This window comes from Trachypithecus francoisi, unplaced genomic scaffold (genome assembly GCF_009764315.1).
Source record: "Trachypithecus francoisi isolate TF-2019V2 unplaced genomic scaffold, Tfra_2.0 Lachesis_group1, whole genome shotgun sequence".
Taxonomy (NCBI): domain Eukaryota; kingdom Metazoa; phylum Chordata; class Mammalia; order Primates; family Cercopithecidae; genus Trachypithecus; species Trachypithecus francoisi.
The window spans coordinates 117,151,211-117,177,579 of NW_022681454.1; the positions used below are offsets into that span (position 1 = coordinate 117,151,211).

Consider the following 26,369-nt stretch of genomic DNA (forward strand, 5'->3'; position numbering starts at 1 on the left):
CACATATCCCTTAAATTTCCCTTAGGAGTAAAACACAATAACATAGAAACAAGGCCAATAAGAATTGATCATTCCCTGGCAGTTAACAAGCAAGTGGCTGCAGTATAGACTGAGGAAGGTGTGACCTACGGTCACTGAAAGTTTTTGGGAATGACTCTAGGGCGACCTAGCAATCCTCCAGGCTTCTGTGATCAGAACAGAAAGAGATGCCAACAAGCTGTAGGTTCCCAAAAGATCCCAAACAAGAGGAATCAATCCCCTTTGGATCCAGCAAGCTCTCTTGTGTACCTCACTTCCACACTCACCTTTTCCCATATGCAGATGAGAAAGTAAAGTCTCAGAAAGTCAGCAACTTGCCCAATGTTACAAGACTGATTAGTGGCAGAGCTAGGGCAAGACTACAAAAATCCTCATTACTCATTATCCCAACGTGCCAGTGAGAGCAGTGAGAGCCAGGAGCTGCCCCAGCAATACAGCCCTGCCTACAGCCTAGGCAGTCCTATAGGGTACCTTCATCACCCACCCCCAACATACTTTTCCTGCGGTAAGAAAGATGAGCCCACCACAGGATACCCTCTGAGAATAATTTTGACAAAAACTAACTTTATTTGAGAATGTCATATTACAAGGCAACTATAATTCAACCACAGTTTAAACTACATTTTTTCTACAACTTTTCTTCTCCCAGATCACCAATTAAAGATGCAATACCTTTTCTGCCTGCTGTTGATTGTCTTCTAGAATTTTCAACTTCCCCTTCTTTGATGACTGTCATAATTTGCTGTTCTTCCTCATCAGCCTCCATGTCACTATCCAGGTAGCCAATCAGAAGCTCCGTGTCTGTTTCTATATCTTCAACTGCCAAATAGAAAATGTTTTCTCCTTCCTGAAACAAATTTTTTTAAATGCTGAACCATTCATTTGTTTCTGATAGTAATTAAGAAATAATTTTAAGACACATTAATAGAGTACTATGTGTGCATGAAAAGTTATTATTACTTTTTTTAAATTTCTAGTTGATCTAGGTGCTGAAAAAGGCAGGTGGCAATATTCAGTTACCTGGCAAATAAAATACAAATACATATGACAAAAGGGTAGTGACATTTATACATGTCAAATGAAATATGGATAATTATGTCCAGTTTTCAAAGTGAATTTTGCATCACTAACTGGCCTTATGCAAGTAACACTTTGTGGTGGCCCATAAATGCAGTTGTCATGCAACAGTGTTATTTACACATGCAGACAGAGAGCAATGAAATATCAATGATTTCGTTATTATTAACACTAACACAAAACTTAAAAAAAAAAAAAGTCTTTCAAGTTCTAACACAAACACAAACCAGAGGAAGTGTAAATAAGTTCATTCCCTGAAAGAATTTACTGAAACCTGGTCCTGATTTAGAAAAAATACTAGACATCTGGGAAGTTCAAGGTGTTGACAGAGCCATCAGGTGTACCTCACCTCTTTGATCTCTCTAAATCTCACTGAAATGACAGACACAAGAAGAAGAAAAAAAAAAAAAAAAAAAGATCCACCATCAACATATCAAGATATTTTAGAAAGTCCTGGAAAACAGAAATCAGACATAGTCAAAATAATAGATAACTAATGCAGAGGAAACTTCGATCAATAACAGACACAGAAGAGGAATGCTACAAAGGACCTTCTTTCCAAGGAAACTCCAGAGAAACTTCACACTTGGAATCAACTGATACGAAAACCACGCTGGGCCTTGGGCCAATCACCAGGGAAGCCAGAACTGAGGCTGTAAAGCGGGCTGTCCCCAGGAGAAAGCACCCAGAATTGCTCTCTTTTACATAGTTAAGGATTTGTTCTGGGAGGGTTCCTAGTGAGGCTGCTGAATATAAAGAAAAGCAAAACAGAGACTGAATTTATTGAACCTTCATAGCCGCAAAGGCAGGAAAGGACAAAGAAAATAAGCTCCACCAATGAATGAAATTCAATAAAGCACAGAGCACAGAACAGAGTCTTCTTTCCTTTTGCAATATCATAGCACTTATGTTTAAAAGGAGGAGGAGGAAGACAAAGGAGAAGTGAGAGGGGAAGGAAGAAGAGAGAGGGGAGGAAGGAGAGTGTATGCATGTATATATTTATGTATATATGTAAACACAATTAGAACTTTCACGAAAAATCGCAAAGACATGAATCAAATTGTTTACACAGCTATTTTGAGGATGGGAGAGGGGCCATATTCAACATTGTTTTAGTTTGGGAGGACTTTTTTGAATAATAAGCATAGACTACTTTATAATTTTAAAACAATATATATTAGAAAATTTCATGGAAGAGACAGAAATTATGATCATATTCATCCAATACTATGGAAGGAAGACTTGATTCAAAATTTCAAAGCACTGAAGCAAATCCAATCATGAGCTATACTTAATTTATAGACATTCCTATAACATTTGAACACTCTTGGAAGTTTTTAAATTTTATATATCCAAAAACATTAAAAAGGTTATTTCTAGTTAAGATCACTGAATTAACTTCTATACAATTGGTACTCTTAGTGCAACAAAAACAAACAAGCAAAAAATATACAGACACTAAGCAAGAGGTCTCTTTAACTCAAAAGCAGTATTTTCCAGGTCTTTATTAGATGAGTTTTTAACTGTTCGGGTAACTCACTCACCTGATAAAGACTTCAGAATGCAATAATAAATCTTAGTGTTTATCTGATCAACATCCACGAAAGTTAATTGAACCATCATCCTAGTATATTAGTGATTAATTTTGTGATGGTTTTGATAGCACCAAGTAAAGATAATAATTTTTAATTTTAAAACACGATACGATTAACTTAAACTGTAATAATAGGATATGGCACGTCTGTTTAGAGGCTCTGTAATAAAAGAAAACGTTCATATACCAGCTAAAACTTTAATTTCATGAAAGTAATGGCAGCATTACAGGCTCCACAGGACCAGCTGCATGCTTTTTCTCTGTTTGCCAAAAAATGTGATATAAAGAGGAATATAGTTACAGGTATTACTTCAATCTATTTATTTAATGTGGATGTCTGGATATCTCTGTACATATAATTCCAATCACTGTGCAGACCAACAGTCTCTGTCCTTTCATTTGCTACCCCAATACTATTAAGAAGTATCCTCTCAAATCACTTCCTTGCATACACTGCACTAATTTTTAATCATCCTACAAATCCTGCAACTCTTTGTGGTGTTGTTCTCCTCCCTGCACACCTCAGATTGACAAGGCCCGCCACATTCCTAATTTCTGGAGCCATTTTGTCCACCTGGAGGCTCATCCCAGGCCTAATCTCCTGCCCTTTGGCAGGAAGGATTTAGAGTTGCTACAGTTTGGGTGTTTGTGCCCACAAACCTCATGTTGAAATGTGATCCCCAATGCTAGAGGTTGGGCCTGATGGGAGGTGTTTGGGTCAGGGGGACAAGCCTCTCATACATGGCTTGGTGCCATTCTCAGGGTAATGAATGAGTTCTTCCTCTATTACCTCCCCAGAGAGCTGATTATTAGAAAGAGTCTGGCACCCTCCTTATCCCCTCTTTGACCACAACACATACTGGTTTCACTTTACCTTCCACCATGAGTGGAAGGAGCCTGAAGCCATCACCAGAAGCAGATGCTGGCACCATACTTCAGTACAAGCCTATAGAACTGTGAGCCAAATACTCATTTTTTTAATACATTACCCAGTGTCAGGTATTCCTTTATAGCAACACAAATGAACTAAGACAAGAATGTTGCCCCAATGCTCTGGGACTCAGTATCAGCTTCCTGTTGTCACGTTGTTGTTAGCCTAGCAATAACCTTGTGGTTCAGATTTGATCACTGGTTTAATATTCTCATCCTGAGATTAATTCTCCTTACTACATCTATCATTTCGGGTCTTAGGTTATTCCCTTGAGCACAGTCCCTCCTGGACTCCTTGTATACACACTTAAGATTAGCCACCTTCCTGTGATTCTGCCTAGGGGCTGAGATCCTGCTTGTGATTCAAGTCACTGGCTCCAGGTGATTTTATTAAAAACACTTAGAAACTTGTTCAACATCAATGCCTGCTGAAAAGCAAATATTCCCCAGCCATCGATTTTCAGAGCATTATAATTTGAATACAACATATTTATAGAATGAATGGTTTTACAATTGTTATTCATCTCTTGTATTACTGCCTATTGTTTTGAATTTTTTGTCTTTTTTTAGTCTCATTTCATTTTGCTTTATTTTATTTGCACGTTGTTTTTCGGCTAATTACTTCTACTGCATGCTGTGTGTAATATCAAAAAGTCACCACAGCCTAAAGGCCCAAAAATATAAGTTGAAAAAAAAGTCAAACCTCTAACAATTGGTTTTAAAACATTTATCAAATGTCATTTTAATTTTTAAAAATGTATGTAAATCAATATGCCCCAAAAAGAAAAAAATATGTAAACAAAGGTGTTAACAGGGCTGTTTCTAATGGAGGAAATCGTGAGGACTTTGTACAGTCATCTTCTGCTACTCTACATTTTATTATTTTTCTAGAATTAATTAATTTATTTTATTTATTACTTTTATAGTAACAGATAACAATGGATAATTAATAAATCCTGTTCCTTGATACCAGGAAGCTGTACTACATGGCGACCAAAGAGAGCAGGGCTTTGGGCTGCTCAGGGTTCAAAATCTCACTCTAGATTGACTAGCTATGGGACTGAGCAAACAGCCTAATCTCCCAAATCACCAATTTTCTCATTTGTAAGACGGAGACAATAGTAGTGCCTATCTCATAGGATGGCTGTGAAGATTAAATTTGGTAATATTTGCAAAGTCTAGCCAGGTGCCCTACAAGCTGAAAGCATTCATGAGTGACAGCTACCATCATTACTATTTAATAAAAACTTGAATGCCAGTGGTTAACATATTCATTTTGTTTCCAAAGTCTGTTTCAACCAAACTATCACACAAAGTTGCTTTTACCATGCTGCTTTCGATTACATTTTGTTTGGCCAAAATGCTCTCAGTCAAAATATAATTCAGCTCCACTGCCTGCCTAGCAGAGCTCTGAAATGCTCTGCCCTGGATCTCCTGTTGTCATGCTCTCTTCCCCTGTTAACATGTTAAAGTGTTGCTCTGGTTTGGACCTCAGATACCAATCACTTGTCTGAACCATACCTAAGGTGTCCAACCATGAAGTCTGCCTGCAATTGAGGGGTTTCCAAGGATAGGGATTATTCAGTGCTAAAACTGAGAGAGTCCTGGGCAAACTAGGATAGTTGGATACCCTAACTACACCCATCATGCTCTCCATAATCACATTCTTAACCCCACTTAAGATTTCCTAACAACAATATTGACTGGGTCTACCTCTTTCACCATCTCTAGGTCCAGATCAGGATTCTCAATATTTAGGGCCAGTCATATTCTCAGATACAACTCCAACACCCTACCAAGTGAACTCCCATCATCTGAATTTTCATGTCATTCGCTTATTTCCAAATCTCCTTCAAATGTACCTGCTCCTTTTCTTCCATCCAACTAGTACATTTCTCAGAAAACACAGAGCTAATTCCTACCTTAATACAACTGCAAAGATGCCACTTGGCCCCTTTGCTATAACTCCTCCATGTCCTCTGAGGCACAGCTCACTTTCACCCTCCTTCGAGAAACTTTCTCTAATCTACTAAATTCATGTAGGAACTTTTAATTAGGAGTTCTCTATATCAGTTACCTTAACTTCAATTGGACACATCATTTACTTCTGTGGTTTTTGTCACTTAATTCATGTGATCAATGAATTTCTAATATGTGTTGCTCTTACCTCCCCAAAAGATGATTTTCTCAAGTGGACAAGAATTATCAAGTATAAGCTAATCTCATAATACTTGCTCAATATTTTTTAAATAATAGGTAGTAAAATAGTTGTGCCAGAAGAAAAACAACACATAAGCTTACACAATTTTTCCTTTATTTATTTACAGCTGGGAGGCTATTAAAATAATCCAGGTCATACATAGTGGTGACTCAAGAGGACTGTAGCAGTGAGTAGTGGAGGCAGTGGGAAGTAATCATTCTGAGCATGCTTTGAAGGGAAAGCAGATGCCATTTCCTGATAGACTGTATATGGAGTGTGAGAGAGGAAGGGTCAAGGATGAGTCCAAAGTAATGAAGTTTTCTCTGAAGCATTCACAGATGTTGCTGTATTTAATAATGATTCTTCTTACAGAATCGAAACAAAACACTAACTATGAATTTTTGCTTTAAATCTATCTCTTCTCTGTATATATAAATATAATTTCATGTGGACCTTCACTAAGGTACCCTGGAATATCAGTCAATTCAGTCATTTACTATCCTTCAACAAATCTTCAAAGGAGTCATTCATAATCCCCAACCAAAAAAAAATTATTTTAGATGATAAATTGACTCACAAAGCCCTTCCTTCAGACAACGAATGCATTCTGATAAGAAAAGGAGAGAGTAGAATTTTGCTTCTTTGAATAAACCTGAAAAACAATACCAGTGGCTTAGATTGTATCAGACTGGTCATTTTGGTAACATCATATAATATGGAATTCAGATTTGCTGGCAAACACACACACAAAAGCTTCTCCAAATATGATAGTTGTCATGGTTTTCAAAAAAACTTTTGTAATAAAGAGAAGCAAATCCAGAAAAAAAAGCAATAACCTGGCTAGGATGCTTCAGCAGAAAAGTCAGAGGTAGTGCCATGTGGTGTGGCCATTACAGAGCTTTCTCTGGAGGCAAGGGCACCGCCAAACTTCTTATGCATCAAATTAATCATTGCTAAATTCAGAATGTTTAGAAGAACAGTCATATAAATACAGTGATATTCAAATAACATTTCAACTGTCATGAATTTTGAATGGTTTACTTTATGTAAATGGTCTTAAACAACACTATAAGAAAAAAACTATTATCATCAGTATCTCATCTCACACTAGTAACCTAATTCTTAGATTCCCAAGGTATCTCAGCGCACTGGGTGGGAAGTTCCATCACAGAAAATCAATCCGTGGGTAAGAGAATCCAAGCTCCTATGCCAAGGGTTAATATCAAGGCCTGAGGGAAAGCACTGGAGAAGCCAGCCAGATGGTAGGCTTTGGAACCCCATTAGGAATCAGTACAGCCCTCAATGTCCTCACTGTAAAATAGAAAATACAATGCCCCTAGACTTATTAGTGCTTTGGAATGGATTCTACTGCAAATGTCTGCTAATTACATGGTTAAGAACACTTAGAAGAAATAATAGTATCCCTCATTTATATAGCACTTTGCAGTTTTTAGTTTTTCATGTACTTTATCTCATCTTACCTTCATGGAACCCTTGGAGATATGGATGGAAATGTCCAGTACACTGGATAGATACTGGCTTGGGAGTCAGATAGACTTGAATTTGTATCCTAGTATATAACTTAGTAGATACAGATCTTTAGGCAAGGTTATCTTAACTTCCCTTAGTCTAGCTTTCCTCATCTATAAAGTGGGTTCAATAGTATCTACTTTAAAGAATTGTTTTGAGGATTAATACAGAATATGTAAAGTACACCTGGCAGATAGGAAACGGTTAGCATCAAGGTCTGTCTCCAATAGGAACTTCTCCAAAGGAGACCCTCCAGCACAACTGCATTTTACGTATGGGAAAACTGAGGCTCAGAGATGAAAAATAAAGTGTAAAGATCTCACAAACAGTAAATTCTAGAGCCAATCTAGAACCTGAGGCCAGGACTAGCATAATGAGAACTAGAATAATCAGGTCAGGAATTAAGTAGAATTAGTTATGAAATTATGCAACTATAATTTTAACTGCACTAGATAAAATATTTTCCAAATGAGTCTAAAATAATCCAATGCATTTAAGGGCTGAAGGGAATTTGGCCCCATATAATTTTTTATTCTTTCTCTTTAATTCAGCGACTTACAAAATTATTCTTTTTTGGTCAAGCACTGGGCTCAAAACATATAGTTTACTTTGTGGTCTCAGTCTCCAGTACAGGAGAAGCTTACATTCCACTACCTAGCTACATCTGATATTAACATATTCTTGGAGTAGTTCCTTATATGTGTCATATAACAGGAAGAACACTTAAGACTATCTTCTGGCTTTGGCTTGGCCACTCTGAGGCTCTGTCACCTCGGGGCAGCCTCTTATCATCAGAACTCTTATTTTATCTGCAAAATGATGGAGTTGGACTTTATAATCTCATCCTTTCTAGAGCTAGACTCAATTGCAAGTGAAATAAACTCATCTTTGGGGAGTCTAGTTAATGAATTTAAAAGGAAAAGTACATATACAGGTTGATCTGATTACTGCTTTCCCTCTCAGACCCCACCCTAAAACAAAGCATGGTATGGAATTAAGAGAAATACTTAACTAGGATTCCTATGAAAAGCTGGAATACACAACCTTGTAAGGTTGAGAGGCCCATTCTCCAAAATTACATAGAGTAACATAAGCCATGCTTTGATAAGATTTTATCAATGTGACTACTTCTGTATTGTGGTAACGGTTAGGACCAAATGAACTCAAGATGCGTTCCAGTCTAATTATTTCTGCTTCTATCACTACACAGAAACATTTACTCCTAGATATCTAGGAGATAAATCTAATTTTCAAATTCTCTATGACCCTTCCACATCCGGCATTATGTGTATACCTCAACTTTCTCTGATAATTTGCCCTTTGTCTCTTCTCAAGTGCCATGCCTCACTAGCATAAATCTATCCTAATGAACTCATACATCTGAGGTTCGGTTCTGCTATTTCAAAACAGTAAAAGTCTCTTGTTTCACAAAGAAATACTAGTCCCCACTGTGTGCAAATAAATACAACTCCAGGAGAGGCCACGGGTAATTTGGTATTTCAGCTGTATCTGTACGTCGCTTAACTCAGTTTTTGTTTACTTGTTGGCAGGCTGCTATCTACATGTGGACACTGTAAGAAAAACCATGATTGTGAAATTGGCAAAGGCACAATTCATCATTGCATTGAAAAGGTAGTAAACTGTGAAAATCCACACTATCCAGCTAAAATGACTAATGGGTAATACACAGGAAAGGGAATTATCTTCAAAACAATGCAAGGGCTTACAAATGAACAATTTATACCAGTGTAGAGGGAAAAATAAGTCTCTGAACTGCTATCCAATAATCAATAGAAGTAAAAGACAAGCGATGAAGGTGCAAAAAAAGAAACAGAATGAAACAGTAAAGATTTCATATTTAATATCCTCTCACATAAAGCTTCTTTACTAAACTCCTGAATCAGCCTTAACCTGTGTATCAATATGTCTATAGCGCTCAACCTACAAAGCTGACAAACATCAAGAAAAAAAATCATTTCCACATTAAAATTCACAAAGTGTATCTATAATCCAACAATAAAACCAAAAGTCTTTGAAATAAGACATAAATGTAATAGACCATAGGATTCCTGTTTATTCACTCTTCTTGCTAAGAGGACTTTCCCAACCTGCCATGTGACACAGAAAGTTACCTTTGGGGTGTGGGTATTATGAGTTTGGCCAGGTGACTTGCACTGACTGATGAAATGTGAACAGAAGCAAAGTGAACCGCGTCCAAGTGAAAGCTTTAAAAATCATCACATTTTGGCCACTGCTCTCTTTCCCCTCTGCCAGGAAAACACATGTCCCTGATAAGGGTTGTATCTTCAGAAGCCATGTGGAGCCAAGCTGTGGACAGAGCCATAGCCTCTGGCACCCTATACTTTTATCAGCAAGAAATAAACCTCTGCTGCTATAAACCACTAAGAGTTTAGGGTTGTTCGTTGGAGCAGTCTTCTGAGCAAAAACTGACTAAAGCAAAATAATATTCTTAAAATTTTTTTTATTTGAAAATAAGAAGCAAGTGACTTGAAATCAAGGAAAATAATGTGAGGCAGAAAACGACAGATGTATTTAAAACAAAGAACAGGGCAGGATATACTGATTTCATGTTCAGAGTTGCATTAATCAGGCCCTATAAGAAAAATGAAGTTTCAAAGAACTGCAAATAAAATCTTGTTTGCTAGTCATAACTTATAATCAGTCATACAGTGAGGAAACAGTTTAATATGATTCCTAAAAACAGAATACTAAACAAAAAAATCAAATCTATAAGCAAAGAATATCAATCACAAATTACTAACATATGTGTGTATGTATACACATATTTTTCTCTGAGGGGCTCAAGCAGAGATAGTAATGTTTGAACCATCTCATGACACAAATCTGACATCATGGAGAAAAGAATCAACAGAAAAGAACATAAAATAAACAGAAGAAGTCCCTACTTTTTCTTGTGATGTGAGCTTGGGTAGCAGTGGCTTTTGAAAGAAAAATATATACACTTCACCTCTTTTATTTAAAAATAAGTTATCAATATTGACAAACCATGAAAGTGTTGAATCAGATAGTGCTGCGGAGGAGAGGGCAGCCATTTTATACACAAATGATTAGAGGGCAGATATGTTCTTATTGCAAATTTGCTTTATTTACATCAGAAGCGCTTTTAACTGACCTCCCCTTAATTGGGTCCTAAACTTAACTGACACTCTGCATACCACAAAATCTACTGAATGATGCCCGACGGGAAGTCTTCTCAATTAGGAAGCTGCTGTCTTCTTGTTTGCCACACATTCTGTTCCTACCACCTGACTGTCAGGCATGCTTCTCACAGTCCCACACATTCATTCCTACACCTGTTCAAAACACTGAGGACAAGTTATTGTAATCATATAATTTAACTACATTTTAAATAAAGACAGCTGAGTAAGAAAAATTCAATTGTTTCTAAGAAAATCAACTGAACGTGTTGAAAAGTCTTAAAGATATGTCTATAAAAGAAATGGTCAAATTATGAATTATATGAGGCAAAACAATTATAAAAGATAGTGGAAAATCACAACTCTAGAAAGACTCTGAACTTAGATTGCTTTGCAAGAGTCTACTTATACTACTTTAAAAAGAGTAAAACTGGATATTGAGTGGTTATGAAAAAATATGACAGCAAATGCTAATGAGAGAACCTATACTTAGAACCAAGAAAGCTTTGGTCATAAATCAGTACATTGGCAAATAAAGATAGATTTATAAAACTTAAGGTAAAATAAAATGTGTGAAGTATCAAGTCCATGACGCCATACTGGGGCCAACTTTTATCAACTTAATATGAATCGGTCCATACCACATCAGAAAAGAGAGTGTCAACTAAATTATTATATAAGCAGGTCTGAGGAACAGGCCCCCCATACATGCTTCCTAACCATCTGTGCTGTTCCTATCAGAGTCTTTTCCATGTTCATCTGTATTTATTTAGCTGAATCCCCAACTGGGTTGGAAGCTCCGTGGGGAAGGGATTATACACCCAAATTCTATTAGTCCATTCTCACACTGCTATGAAGAAATACCTGAGACTAGGATTATTATAAAGGAAAAAGGTTTAATTAACTCACAGTTCTGCATGGCTGGGGAGGCCTCAGCAAACTTACAATCACGGTAGAAGGCACCTCTTCTGGGGGAAGGGGAGATAATTAGTGCCCAACAAATGAGGAAGCCCCTTCTAAAACCATCAGATCATGTGAGAACTAAATCACTGTCATGAGAACAGGGTAGGGAAACTGTCCCCATGATTCAATTATCTCTACCTGATCCCTCCAATGACACATGAGGATTATGGGATCTATGATTCAAGATGAGAGCTGGATGGGAACACAGCCAAACTTTATCACGAATTATATAAAAATTATTCCCCAAATATTCATTTATGCTATATTGCATGAGAATTAGCTGAACACAAACCTCTCCTCTCCCTGGCCTCCTCACTTTCCCATGAGCTTGTGAGCCTGCTGAGGGCAGGCACTATATCATATTGACCTTTGTGTCACCTCAGTACCTAATTTGACACTTTGCTCACTGAAGGTTATCAACAAAGTATCTGCTGAATTGAATCAAATATGAGAAAAAAATGTCATTTCCTTTTGAATTAGTAACACAGTAAAGGCAAGAATGTCATTCAGAAAGAATGAGCTACAATGGGGTTGTAGAATAAATTTCCTATTCTCAACAATTTCTTAAGAAGTCAAAAGTTGGTCAACAGTTGAGAGGGTGAGAGGGTTTCATCCAAATCTTAAAAAAAGATTAGACAAGCAACTATGCTCCCTGGAAAGAGAACCAGCATTACGCCAAGCATACCCCCATTTGACATACCAGAAACGTATTAGAGAGCTGAAAGTTTATTCAACACATTTACTACAGCATATAATGTGCAGAGTATTGAATACCCACACATATAAGGCTGGTCCTTCCCCCCTCGACTTTGTATGCCCTCAGGGGAAACAGAACAAACAGGCTAAGTAACAGTACAGTAGTCCCCTTCTTATCTGCACTTTTGCTTTCTGCTATTTCAGTTAACCTTGGTCAACAGTGGTCCAAAAATATTCAATGACAAATTCCAGAAATGAACAATTCATGAGTTTTAAATTGGGTGCCAGTCTGAGCAGTGTGATGAAATCTAATGCTGCCCTGCTTCATCCTACCTGGGACAGGAGTCTTCCCTTTGTTCAGTGTATCCATGCTGTAGATGCTACCCATTCATTAGTCACTTGGAAGCCCTCTCGGTTATCAGACCAACTGCCACCTGTCACAGTGCTTGTGTTCATGTAACCCTTATTCTACTTAGTAATAGCTCCAAAATGCAGAGTAGTGATGCTAGCAACTTGGATATTCCCAAAAGAAGCTGTAAAATGCTTCCTTTAAGTGAAAAGGTGAAAGTTCTTGACCTAATGAGGAAAGAAGAAAAAAAAAAAAAAAAACATAATATGGTGAGATTGACAACATCTATGCTAAAAATGAATCTTCTACCATAACACTTCGAGGAAGGAAAAAGAAATCTATACTAGTCTTGCTGTTGCACCTCAAACTGCAAAAATTATAGCCATGGTTCGTGATAAGCGCTTAGTTAAGATGGAAACGGCATTAAATTTGTGGATAAAAGACAGGAACAGAAATGTGTTCCCAGTAATTACAATCAGAGTTGGTACTATCCAGTTTCAGGCATTCACTGGGGATCTTGGAACATATCCCCAAAGAAGGGGCTACAAAGTGTAAAAAGGAGGAAGATAGTTGTACAGAGTACAGAGAATGGTGGTTACGGAATTTTTTGAGGTAGTTTCACGCTGATGTTTGAAACTCACTCTGAATATGTGAAAACTAGATAAGTTCTAGACAATATACTATTAGTAGGGAATGGGCTCATTAAAATAGGGAAAACAACATTAGCAAGGTCAAAACACTAAGAAAAGTAGATTTATGCTATAAAAAGCAACAAATCTAGCTTAGTTATTACAGGAAAGTTATAAACAATCAGACTAAAAAGTAGCTTCAACATGTGGAGGGACTGAAAAGTCAGGCATAGATTAAACATGGCCTATGGATTGCACATTTGAAAAAAACTAGTTGAAAGTAGCCTGTAAGAAATGTTCATTTGATCAATGTGATGGTTAATTTTATATGTGCTGAATATTTGTGTGCCCCCAAATTCATATGTTGAAATCTAATTTCCCATGTAATGGCATTCAGAAGTGGGGTCTTTGGGATGTGATTAGGTCATGAGGATGGATCTCTCATGAATGGGATTAGTGCCTTAGAGAGCTCCCTTGTTCTCTTCCCCAACATGAGGTTACAGCAAAAAGACAGCTGCCTATGAAACAGGAAGCAGGCCCTCATCAGACAACTGAAACAGCGGACACCTTGATCTTGGATTTCCCAACCTCCAGAACTGTGAGGAATAAATTTCTGTAGTTTATAAGCTACCCAGCATATTCTATTTTTTGTTACGGCAGCCTGAACAGACTAAGACAATGTATCAACTGGACTAGGACATGGAGTGTCCAGATATTTGGTCAAATATTATTCTGCGTATTTCCGTGAAGTTGTTTTTAGATGAAATCAACATTTATATCAGTAGACTAAGTAAAGCAGATTACCCTAAAAAGTGTAGGTGGGCCTTATCCAATCAGTAGAAGGCCAAATAAAACAAAAAGGCTGACCCTCCTCCAAGCAAGAGAATTTCAACTATCATCAAGCAAGGAATTTGGCTTTTCATGCCCTCAGACTCAAATTCAGGTATTTCTGTGTCTCAAGTCTGCCTGCCTTTGGACTGAAACTACACCATCATTTCTCCTGGCTCTCATGCCTTTAAACATGAACCAGAATTACACATGTGCTCTCCCAGTTCTTCTTCTTGACTCACCTGCAAATAATCCTTCAATGTCAACAATTTTTAATTCTATGATTGTTTTCACATAACTAATTTGAAAATAGTTCTGATAAAGATAAATCATATGAAGAATTATTGAGCACTTATGAGCTCTTAGGACTTGAGCACAGAAGGTGAAGCACTTAGGACTAAGTATAACATAATGAAATAAAATACAGTACCTATTCCTAAAGAGTTTACAGTATTCTTAAAGAGTGGAAATAGCCATTAATCAACCACCAAAGAAATAAAAATAACTTGATGAATGTGAAGACAAAGAGCAACATGGTGCTATTGAAGTATATAATAGAAAACTGATGTAGTGTAGAGTTCAAATAGGAGAAACCTAGCAAAGGGAAAATATGTGTGTGTGTGTGTGTGTCTGTGCGCGTGCGACCTGTGCCTGTGTGCATGCATGTACACACATATTTGAAAGTTGTAGAATAAAGGTGATATGGTTTGGTTATGTCCCCACTCAAATCTCATCTTGAATCCCCACATATTGTGGGAGGTAACTCATAGGGACAGGTCTTTCCAGTGCTGTTCTTGTGATAACGACTAAGTCTCACAAGATTTGATGGTTTGAAAAATGGGGGTTTCCCTGCACAAGCTCTCTCTTTGCCTGCCGCCATCCATGTAGGATGTGACTTGCTCCTCCTTGCCTTCCACCATGATTGTGAGGCCTCCCCAGCCATGTGGAACCGTAAGTCAACTAAACTTCTTTTTCTTCCCAGTCTCTGGCACATCTTTATCAGCAGCATGAAAACGGACTAATACAAAAGGAAAGGAACTCGCACATTGAATAGCTGGGTAAAAGAATATAAGCTATAAAGGTGAAAGAAAAAAAGTGGTTTCAGGGAAGCCAACAAAGGATGAGTTGAAAGATGGAGGTAGCTGTCCACAACACCTAATGTTGCCTTGGAGTCTAACAAAAGGAAGTCTGAAAAGCATCAAGTGGCTTTATGACAAGAACAGAACTAGTAACCTGAGAGAGAACAAACAGAAGGCCAGAGGGAAGCAGAAACCAGTTTAGTGTGGGTGGCAGAGTACGCTGGAGGTAAGAAAATGAAGACACAGCTTATAGACAATTGAAGGAAGGAGACGATAAAGATCAAATGGAGAGAAGGGATAACCTACAAGGCAAGTGTTCATCAGAAAGAGAAACGGGTAGAAGATTTGTTCTTAAGAAAGAGGAGGGCATATTTCTCTATTCTAGGAAAAAAGAATGAGAAAGTGTGCATTTGTAAGGCAGTGTGAATGTTGATGTCAGAAGTTCAGGAATATATAAGTATTGTTTATTATCATCTTTCCTAATATTCCAAAAAAAGAAAAATATATGTTTTATAATATCTTTTTAATTTTAATATATTTCCAAATGTTAACAAAGACTATTACATCTCTTCTTGGTCTTTTTGCTAAGATCAAGTATAAAACAGGATACTTGTATTTTTCTATAGCAATATCCTCTTAAGCACTGAAAGTGCTCTCAATTCCAAATGACTTCTAACCCATGATTTCTCCTGTAAGTCTTACAGTTAGATACTTTATTAGCTTTGGTGTTAGATCAATTGTAAACATCACCACAACTCATATATTTAAAATGTACTTAAAACATATATGTCTAATTGTTGTAAAATGTACAAGTATTCATCTGAATCTTCTAGATAAAAACTGATTATTATGCTCATCATCTCTCTCTAACTGAGGGAATCTAGATACCAAAACTGTATGTTTGACTGGCTAGGGTGTAAGGCTCTGTTCCACCACTTTCAAGCTCTATATACTTGGGTTCAGTTTTTTCATCAACAAAATGGGAATATTACTACTACTTTAGGGGGGATGGTTAGAATTAAATAAGACAATATTCTAAAGTGTTAAGCATAGTGCCAATTACTATTAGTCACATCGACTATTTTTATCATTATTATTAATAAACCCAATATAAACAGCTTATGTGCCACAAGATTTATATAGAGTGAAAATCAGATGTTCTGAGGCTATTCTACCCATCTGCCTATCAAATTCACCATGCTCTGGAGGTGACTTCCAGCACCATCTCCACCAATCTACCACCAACATGCTCAGGAATTGCCATGCCTGACTTTCAATCCAACACTAAGTCTACAGGGACTGGTTACTACAACTACCTGATTGTTATGAGGCTAGTGATACTGTTATAAGGCTAGGTTTCCTGAAGGATATATTTAATCTCTGGGGTGCCTGCTGATGCAAAATTTCAATAATTTGATAAATTTGTATGATGCATCAAAGTGATTCCATTTGAAGTCTCATTTCATAAGCATGGATAATAAAAGTTTTTTTTATGTTTGTTCTGTTTTGTTTTTACTTATTGACTGACTTTCTAGAAGTAAAACATTATCATAGAGCTTCCCTATGGGTTCTAGGTGATGTCAACAGAATTAAAAATCATCAACCTTATTCAATAGCAAGGTGCAAAGTATTTCAAAGGCTTGTGATATTAATATTTTACATACAACTTACACTTTTACATACAACATAACACTATTCCAACCAATGTCATGTTTCATGTGAAATATCTGAAACAAAGCAGGTTATACTTACAAAGTTTAATATAAAAATATAAATGTTTGATAATGAACATTTTACATTTGATAAAATAAAACACAAGCCACCTTTGGGAGGCCGAGATGGGCGGATCACGAGGTCAGGAGATCGAGACCATCCTGGCTAACAAGGTGAAACCCCGTCTCTACTAAAAAACACAAAAAAACTAGCTGGGCGAGGTGGCGGGCGCCTGTAGTCCCAGCTACTCGGGAGGCTGAGGCAGGAGAATGGCATAAACCCAGGAGGCGGAGCTTGCAGTGAGCCAAGATCTGGCCACTGTACTCCAGCCTGGGCGACAGAGCGAGATTCTGTCTCAAAAAAAAAAAAAAAAAAAAACAAGCCACACATAGATACATGCTATATTCCAAAGTACAGAAATGGGCATGGAATTAATTAAGTCACTGAGGGAAAGTTCTCAAAAGCCTAGTTGAGTTTACATTCTACTGCTTGGAGAAGTATAGGGTTAATTCTCAGTAAGAATGACTATGCCCCTTTTTGTTCCTGTCTACTGTCTGCAAAACTAATAAAACAGAAATGTGTAAACCACCATAAAGTGTGCATAGCCATATCTCGAAGGACTTAATTAACCACAGGAAAAGAAACCAGAAAATGACTCTGTTTTAATCTCTGTCCACTGAGGTGAATTAAATAATATGACCATTAAGTACCAGCTTAAGAAATCACAGACACACTAGTCAAATGATTACCCATTCAATTAAGTATAATAAGACAGTATGTATAGTTTTGACATAAACTAACCATGGTAATGATTCATACAATTACTTTCTAGACTTCTGTTAAACAAAGCTCCACGTGAAAGGAAAGCCCATACTCAAACTTTACAACCCCTCTTCCATTCAGCCTCTGTACCTTCCTCATGCAGTAAAGTACTATAGACAATAGCCTACATCTCTGCTAGTAATCTTCCTTTTTCCTTCCCTCAAGCTGTCTTTTTTCAGGGAATAAGATAAAGCTTTTTATTTTATTATTTATTTGACACATAATTATACATATTCATGGGGTACATAGTGATGTTACAATACATATCATATATAGTGATCAGATCAAGATAATTAGCATATCCATCATCTCAAACATGTATCATTTCTTTGTGTTGGGAACATTCAATATCTTCCTTCTAGCTATCTGAAACTATATATTATTGTTAACTATAGTCATCCTACAATGGTATAGAATAGCAGTCCCCAACCTTTTGGCACCAGGAACAGGTTTTGTGGAAGACAATTTTTCCATGGACAGGGATTGGGTGGGGGATGGTTTTGGGATAAAACTGTTCCACCTCAGATCATCAGGCATTAGTTAGATTCTCATAAGGAACACACAACCTAGATTCCTGGCATGTGCAGTTTACAACAGGTTTTGCACTCCTATTATTATGGGATCTTTGGGGTGTTGCTTTTCTGGCTGGAAACCTCTGTGGCCAGTCGTGCCTTTGCCCACTGCTTCGGCCCACTGAGGTCATTCTGCCCACTCGACCTCGCAGGCTGTGTTCAGCTCACACTAATGGCCTGAATTCCACACTTGCCAAGGGAGACTGCATGGAGCAGCAAGGGGTGTGAGAGTTAGCGTGGGGTCTGGCCAGTTCACAGATATGCCAGCTGCCACAGAAGAGTGGGCAGCAGAATGGTGGGCAGCTCCAGGTGCCAGCACAGGTGCCAGCTCTCTGCAAGGCTGCAGCTGGGCCAGGCACACTGCAAGCAGCTTCCACAGCTGACACCAGGGAACACAGTGGCATCGAGAAGTTTGGAGACACCAGGAACTGCAGCACCCCAAAGAAGGAGTCACAGCCCTGGCTTGGGGCGCTCCCAGGTCTGGGCTCCCTGAAAGGCTGCAGCTCTTCTCTCCTTCTCTTCACTGGCAATGTGGCAAGCAAGGAGCAGGTCTCAGTCTTGTTTGTGATACAGCTCTTTTAGCCTCGCCATTCGGCGGCTCCTCAATTCTTGTCCTGTGACCAGGAAAAACGAGGTATACAAACAAGTAGAAGGTGAGCAAGATGAAGAGGAACTTCATTGAGCAACAGCACAGCTCAGAGGAAACCTGCAGGTTTTCTTTCCACAGGCAGGGTATATCAACGAGCATTCAGCTGCTAGCAGAGAAAGTAACTCTTCTGTGCTAGGCAAGTCATCACAGCAAGCATTCAGTTCTCAGCAGAGACAGTAGCTCCTCTCTGCAGCTGGTCATTCCATCATATGCTCTGCTCTGGCTGAGTCTGAGGCTTTTATGGGCCTCGGAGGGGAGGAAGTGTGCACTCACTGGTCCACTGGCAGTCATGGGCAGGCCCAGAAAAGGCACCACAAGTTCCCATTCTGGTCGACTGGACCGTCAGCCTGGTCCCCAGCCTTCAGGCACTCCCTAGCCTGAAGATGGGGCCTCACCGAGGACCTGCCTCCTTTCGCCCAGGAGCCTATCTGCCTCCTGCCACCCTCCATGAAGCCCAGGTGCTTGTGCCAAGGGGCACCTGCAGGCCACACTGAGCTGCCTTCAGCTCCGCATCGGTTTCCAACCCCCCCACACTCATTGGTGCCTAAAGTCTGGAGGGGGGCCAAGGCAGCAGGCAGCTCGTGTGTCAGCACTGCCCCAAGTGTATGCACCCCCAGCCGGGCTGTGACAGCACCTGGGCTCAGCCCCACATTGCTCTGAGATCAGAGCAGGTACTCACAGCTGGGAGAAGCCAGGCAACGGGAGAGGGCACTTCAGAGCCTGCAAGCAGCATAGGGAGGCCTGGGTCCACAGCACCAACTTGGGTGGCTGCAGCTGCATCTGGGAGGGTGCGGCTGCTACCTGCTCCTGGCTCCCACTGGCTCCATGGAGCATGCAGTCCCAACTGTGCCCCCTCACACCCTGGGGCAGGGCTCCAGGTTCTCACTAGGCCAGGGCCAGCATTTGGGGTAGAAGTGACATTGCCACAAGCTCCCCCCGTTGTCCCTGTGCTCAGGGACAGCCTGGGGCTCCCCCTCATTTGGCTCAGGGCCCTGCCTGGGGAGGGGCTCCTCTGGAAGTGCATCACAGGCCCTAGGCCCAGCCATTAGAAATGTCAGGCTTGGCAGTCACCCCAATGTGAGGTGGACTCCATGGAGCCAGGACATGGCCCTGGACAGCCCCATGCAGAGGCTCCTCCCAAGGCATAGGAACCCAGCAACCTCGGCGGGGTGGGTGCAGTAGCTGCCTGGCTGGTCGGGTCCTCAAAGCAGGTACTGCTCCCATTTCCCACCTCAGACCCAAAAAGTGTGGCCCCAGCTCCGTGACCCAGGCCCAGCCCCTTTACCCCATGGGCAAGCATGGCACCACTCCAGGCCCAGCTTCATCTCAGGGCCCCTCTCTGCCCAATCCAGGACCACAACATGGGGCCCCTCTGTCCATCGCAGGTCACAACTCTGCCCACGATGGGCCTGGCAGGCGACCCAGCCTGGCCACATCATGGTGGCCCCTAGGGCAGCAGGCCGTAGGGGACTGTGCCTCCTCCCCATACCCTCCTTGCAGTGGCTGGCATGATGGCAGTGGCCACTCCAGACAGCCCTCCACTGCCATCACTATGAGAATCTAATGCCACTGCTGCTCGGACAGGAGGCAGAACTCAGGAAGTAATTCTCGGTCACCCATGGCTCACCTCCAGCTGTGCAGCCAGGTATGGGTCTATGGCACAGCAGTTGGGGACCCCAGTGAAAAAGACTAGAACTTATTCCTCCTATCTTGCTGTCATTTTGTATCCTTTAACAAATCTCTCCCTATTCTTGTCTTTTTTAAATCATGTGAGATTTCTATGGTGACTAAGACTCAATCAAGGATGATCAGATTAAAGTTTAAGGTAACATTTTCCTAGATTTTGTGACATAGCAGACTTCTCAAAATTATCAGAGTGAAATATCCTTGGCTGAAATATCCTTGGCTTAATTTGTTATACAAATTACATTGAGTACAGTATATAAAGTACAAGATAATTTTTACACCTTCTTTTGAGTAGTGAATTCAGTGACAGAATGCAGAACTTCACATTTTACTTTGTATTGCTCAACAGTAGTTGAACCTTTTATGACAGTCTATTCAGGCACTGGATATAGTACAGTTTTCTTTGAATAGAAATTTCCCTAGACTACTCAACTTCCATTGATAAAGACTTACGTGTGGCTAATTCTACTGTTTTGTGTTGTATCCATTACATTTACTTCACTTTGTAATTTGTTTATTGACTTCTTTAATGCCAACCATTAAAAAATAATTCAAAACTTACCATAAAACATATATCCAATTTTGAAACACAAAAACAAAGTCATTTCCTTCTTTCTGTTCATACACCAAAAATCTTGCCTGGCAACAAACAGTATATGTGCTTATTCTGAATGTCTAGATTTTAGTTTTAACACTTCAAAAGTACACACCACACACACCCACACACACACGTACACGGTTGTTAAATTTCCTCCTCTGATAAGTGAGCTTCTATGTTGTTTGCTTGGCTCCGTATATAACAAGTGTTTCATTATATTTTCTAGTGACTAACATTCTTAAGATTCTTCTTTTTAATTTCTACCGTACCTCTTAAATTTTGTAATGATATAGCACAGTTCCAGTATATTTAGTGCAATATTGATTAATTCGCAAATACTAATCTTTCATTATTACATTTGTTAGGTATAATTTGAAAGCACCCTACCACTTCATAGTAAATACTTCTTTTCTCAGTAGCCTTAGCTATTTAATCATTCTATATCCTCGTTTTCTGAGTGAGTCCAGACTGAACTCTCTGGTTGTTAATCAACAGAGTATCTGAATTAAAGGCTCTGCTTGTCTGTGGTTATATCTGTAAAAAGACTTTTGACAGTAACGATGAGGTACTGTTGGCTGCACAGCAGTCTGGCTAAGATAAAACTACTTAGCAGTAGACTGAAATGTGTACACACATACAAGTAGATACTCAGCACTCACAGAGTAAAAATGTGACACTTTGCCAGACCAAATACTGACATGCACATATACTGCAGGCCAGAGTTCAAGTGGAAGCATTTGCTTTCTGTTATTTTAAAGGAAACAGATGTAAGCCTTTTCCCAAGTGACAAGGTACATTCAACTAGGTGTACCACATCAGGAAAGAGGCAGAAGAGCTGCCAAAGGAGGCCAGTTCAATAAGCACTTACTGAGCCCCCACTAGACACAATGAATACTGGGAAATAAACATAACTGACACAAACGCCGTTCTTGAGAAATTCAGTCTAGTGATAGAGACGACAATGTAAATAAATAGTTTACCTAAGTGTCATCATGATATTAAGTACTTTGGATTTCAATTCTAGGAGTCTTGGGAATTTTTCAAATTAACTATTTTTAAAATGTTTTAAATTTTAAAAGTTTTTAAATTATAGTGATAATTTAATCTAAATATGAAATGTAAGATTTGCCACTTTTCCCCCAGGACAACTTCATGGAATTTCTATCTTCAATTCTACTTCACACTCTCACTATCACCAATCCTGTTACAACCAAAAGCCCCAAATCAACGAGGGAACAAACATTCTTCAGCCCTCTAGCCTTCTTTTGGTTAATGTTACAGAGGTAGGCTTTGTTAGGTCACTAAAATACGGAAAGAATATGAGTCCCATAAGGCTATGATTTCTAGGGACACGACTTTCCAATATCCAGCATTACCCATTCTGCAAAAACATCTGAGAGCAGGCAGAATTCAGAGGATTTCTATGAGAAACAGTCAGTCAGCTGGGCATGGTGGCTCACACCTATAATCCCAGCACTTTAGGAAGCTGAGGCAGGCAGATCTCTTGAGATCAGGAGTTTGAGACCAGCCTGGCCAACATAGCTGGTGAAATCCTGTCTCTACTAGAAATACAAAAATTAGCCAGGCATGATGGTGTACACCTGTAATCCCAGCTACTTGGGAGGCTGAGGCAGGAGAATAGCTTGAACCTAGGAGGCGGAGGTCGCAGTGAGCTGAGATTGTGCCACTGTATCACTCCAGCCTGGGCAACAGAGGAAGACTCTGTCTCAAGATAAGTTAATTAATTAATTTAATTCAATGCCAATGTCCTCCACAAGACCTCCATAAATGAGCACATAAATGGTGTTCTATAGGCCAGGCATGGTGGCTCACGCCTGTAATCCCAGCACTTTGCGAGGCCAAGGCAGGAGGATCGCTTAAGCACAGGAGTTCAAGGCCAGCCTGGGCAACGATGCAAGACCCCATCTCTACAAAAAACTTTAAAAAGTAGATGGGCATGCTGGCACATGCCTGTGGTCCCAGCTACTTGGGAGGATTCCTTGAACCCAGGAGATGGAGGCTGCAATGAGCCACGATCAGGCCACTGCATGCTCGTCAACAGAATGAGATCCTGCCTTAAAAAAAAAAAAAGGAAGAAGAAGAAAAAGAAAAGAAAATTAAGAAAGAATCAACCTGCACAAAACTTTCTTCTTCGAAAAAAGCTGAAAAGTGGTTTGGCACAAACATACAAGCATAATTATTTTAATCCTATCCCTAGGGTCACCAAGTCACTACATCTAATAAAGATCTCAGCACACAGTACAGTAAGACTTCTTCCCCCCAGGGCATTTCTTGTGTCTATAAAGTCCTTATCTTTCCAAAGAGGAGAGTGGCCACAGAACACAGTAAGCACAATGTCATCCACAGCAAATAGTACTCCAGTGGCCTAAGAGGATGCTTCCCATGCACCTAACCACAGAGGAGCTCAGGAGCAGGGTGCATAGGCCGCTGCGGCCACTGTGGGGCAGGCTCACTGGATTCAGTCACTCCACACAGCAGATTGTCTCTTGAGTGGTGGATAATTACTGAGAAGTCTTCTACATGCACAGAATTATACTAGATACTCTGGGAAAGTTTTATAAGAAATAAAACAGATTTTATTTTGTTTCATATACAGACAATATTATAAAGACAAAAACTACAAACCTGGCAAGGGGTGGTGATAATGAAAATTTCAGCTTACTATATCAGCACTTACAGGCGTACTTTGTTTTTCTGCACTTTGCTTTATCGTGCTTCAGACATTGCAGATTTTACAAATTAAAGGATTGTGGCAACCCTACATCGAGCCAGTTTCTTAGAGCCATTTCTCCAACACCATGTGCTTACTTCATGTCTCTGTTACTTTTTGCCATATTTCTAACCTTATTATTATTATTGTGCCTGTTAGGATAACCTGTGATCTGGGGTCTTTGGTGTTACTATTGTAATTGTTTAGGGGGCCACCATAAACCACACCTATATAGTGGCAAGCTTAACTGATAGTGTGTGTGTTCTGACTGCTCTACCAGTGCCCCTTCCCCCATCTCTCTCTCTCTCCTCAGGCCTCCCTATTCCCTGAGACACAACAATACTGAAATTAGGTCAATTAATAACCCTACAATGGCCTCTAAGCATTCAAGTGAAAGAAACAGTCATGTCTCTCACTTTAAATCAAAAGCTAGAAATGACTAAGCTTATGAGGAAGGCATGTCAAAAGCTGAGACAGACTGAAAGCTAAGCCACTTGGGCCAAACAGCCAAGTTATAAATTCAGTGGAAAAGTTCTTGAAAGAAATTAAAAGTGCTACTCCAGTGAACACACAAATGATAAGGAAAGTGAAACAATCTTATTGCTGATATGGACAAAGTTTGAGTGGTCTGGATAGAAGATCAAACCAACCACAACACTCTCTTAAGTCAAAGCCCAGACTAGAGCAACGCCCTAATTCTATCCAATTCTGTGAAGGCTGAGAGACAAGAAAGCTGCAGAAGAAGGGTTGGATGCTAGCAGAATTATGAGGTCTAAGGAAAGAAGCCATCTCTATAACACAAAAGTTCAAGGTGAAGCAGCAAGAGCTGATGGAGAAGCTGCAGCAAGTTATCCAGAAGATCCAGCTAAGATATTGATAACTAAGAAAACTGGCTACACTAAACAACAGATTTTCAATGTACATGAAATAGTTCTATTGGAAGAATATACCATCTAGAATTTTCATGGCAAGAGAGTTGACACCTGGCTTCAAAGCTTCAAAGGACAGGTTGACTATCTCGTTAGAGTCTAATGCTGCGGGTGACTTTACGTTGAAGCCAATGCTCACTTACCATTCAGAAAATCCTAAGACCCTTAAGAATTGTGCTAAATCTACTCTGCCTGTGTTTTATCAAGGGAATAACCAAGTCGGGATGATGGCACTGTCATCTGTTTACTGCATGGTCTACTGAGTATTTTAAGCCCACTGCTGAAAACTACTGCTCATTTGAGAAATTCCCTTCAAAATAATACTGCCATTGACAAGGCACCTGGTCACCCAAAAGCTCTGATGGAGTGTTCAAGGAGATGAATGTTTTAATTCCTGCTAACACAACATCCATCCTGCAGCCCATGGATCAAGGATAAATTTCGACTTTCAAATATTATTTTTGAAACACACTTCATAAGGCTATTGCTGTCATAGTGATTCCTCTGATAGATCTGAGCAAAGTAAACTGAAAACCTTCTGGAAAGGATCAACATTCTAAATGCCATTAAGAACATGTGTGATTCATTAGATAAGAGCAAAATATCAACACGAACAGAAGTTTAGAAGTCGATTCCAACCCTCATGGATGACTTTGAGGTGTTCAAAACTTCAGGAGAGGTAACTGCAGATGTGATGGAAATACCAAGAGAACTAACTAGACTTAGAAGTGGGGCCTGAAGATGTGACTAAATTGTTGTAATCTCAAGATAAAACTTATATATATATGAGGAGTTGTTTCTTACAGATGAACAAAGAACATAGTTTCTTTAGATGGAATCTACTCCTGGTGAAGATGCTGTCAACATTGTTGAAATGACAGCAAAGAATTTCAAATATGACATAAACTTATCTGATAAAGCAGCAGCAGGGTTTGAGAAGACTGACTCCAATTTTTAAAGAAGTTCTACTGTGGATAAAATGCTATCAAAAAGCAAAACATGCTACATAGAAACCTTTTGTGAAAGGAAGAGTCAATTGATGCAGCAAACTTCATTGTTGTCTTTTTAAGAAATTACCACAGCCACCCTAGCCTTCAGCAACCACCACCCTGATCAATCAGCAGCCATCAACATCAGGGTAAGACACTTCACCAGCAAAAAGATTCTAACCCATCAAAGGCTCAGATAATCATAACACATTTTAGCAATAAAGTATTCTTTAAAGGTATGTATATTTTTTAGACATAATGCTACTGCACACTTAATAGACAACGGTATAGTGTAAATATAACCTTTACATGCCCTGTGAAACCAAAGATGGTATGCTGTTTCACTGAGATACTCACTTTCTTGGAGTGAACTGGAATGAAACTCAGAGCATCCCCAGGTGTGTAGAAGCTAAGTGTTTTGCATATGTTATCTCATTTAATGTAGTGCTCACAAAAATCCAATGAAGTAAGCATTATTACAATCAACTCATGAAGAAGAGCAGTTTTAAAGGTTATTTTTACTGCTATGAAGGCAAGAGCTAGATCATCTTTTCAGTCATAGTATCTCCAGTGCTTGGCATTGGGCC

The 26,369-nt window shown here is 39.4% G+C and overlaps 1 protein-coding gene across 2 annotated transcripts in view; it reads right to left on the minus strand.

Annotated features, from left to right (window-relative positions):
- PRDM5 (PR/SET domain 5) overlaps nucleotides 1-26,369 on the minus strand; it is a 225,757-nt gene that overhangs the window by 118,810 nt on the left and 80,578 nt on the right. For both annotated transcript variants that reach the window (XM_033215138.1, XM_033215139.1), the window contains exon 4: nucleotides 712-886. In XM_033215138.1, coding sequence (XP_033071029.1) covers nucleotides 712-886 — 175 coding nt within the window. The remainder of the gene's footprint in view (nucleotides 1-711; nucleotides 887-26,369) is intronic.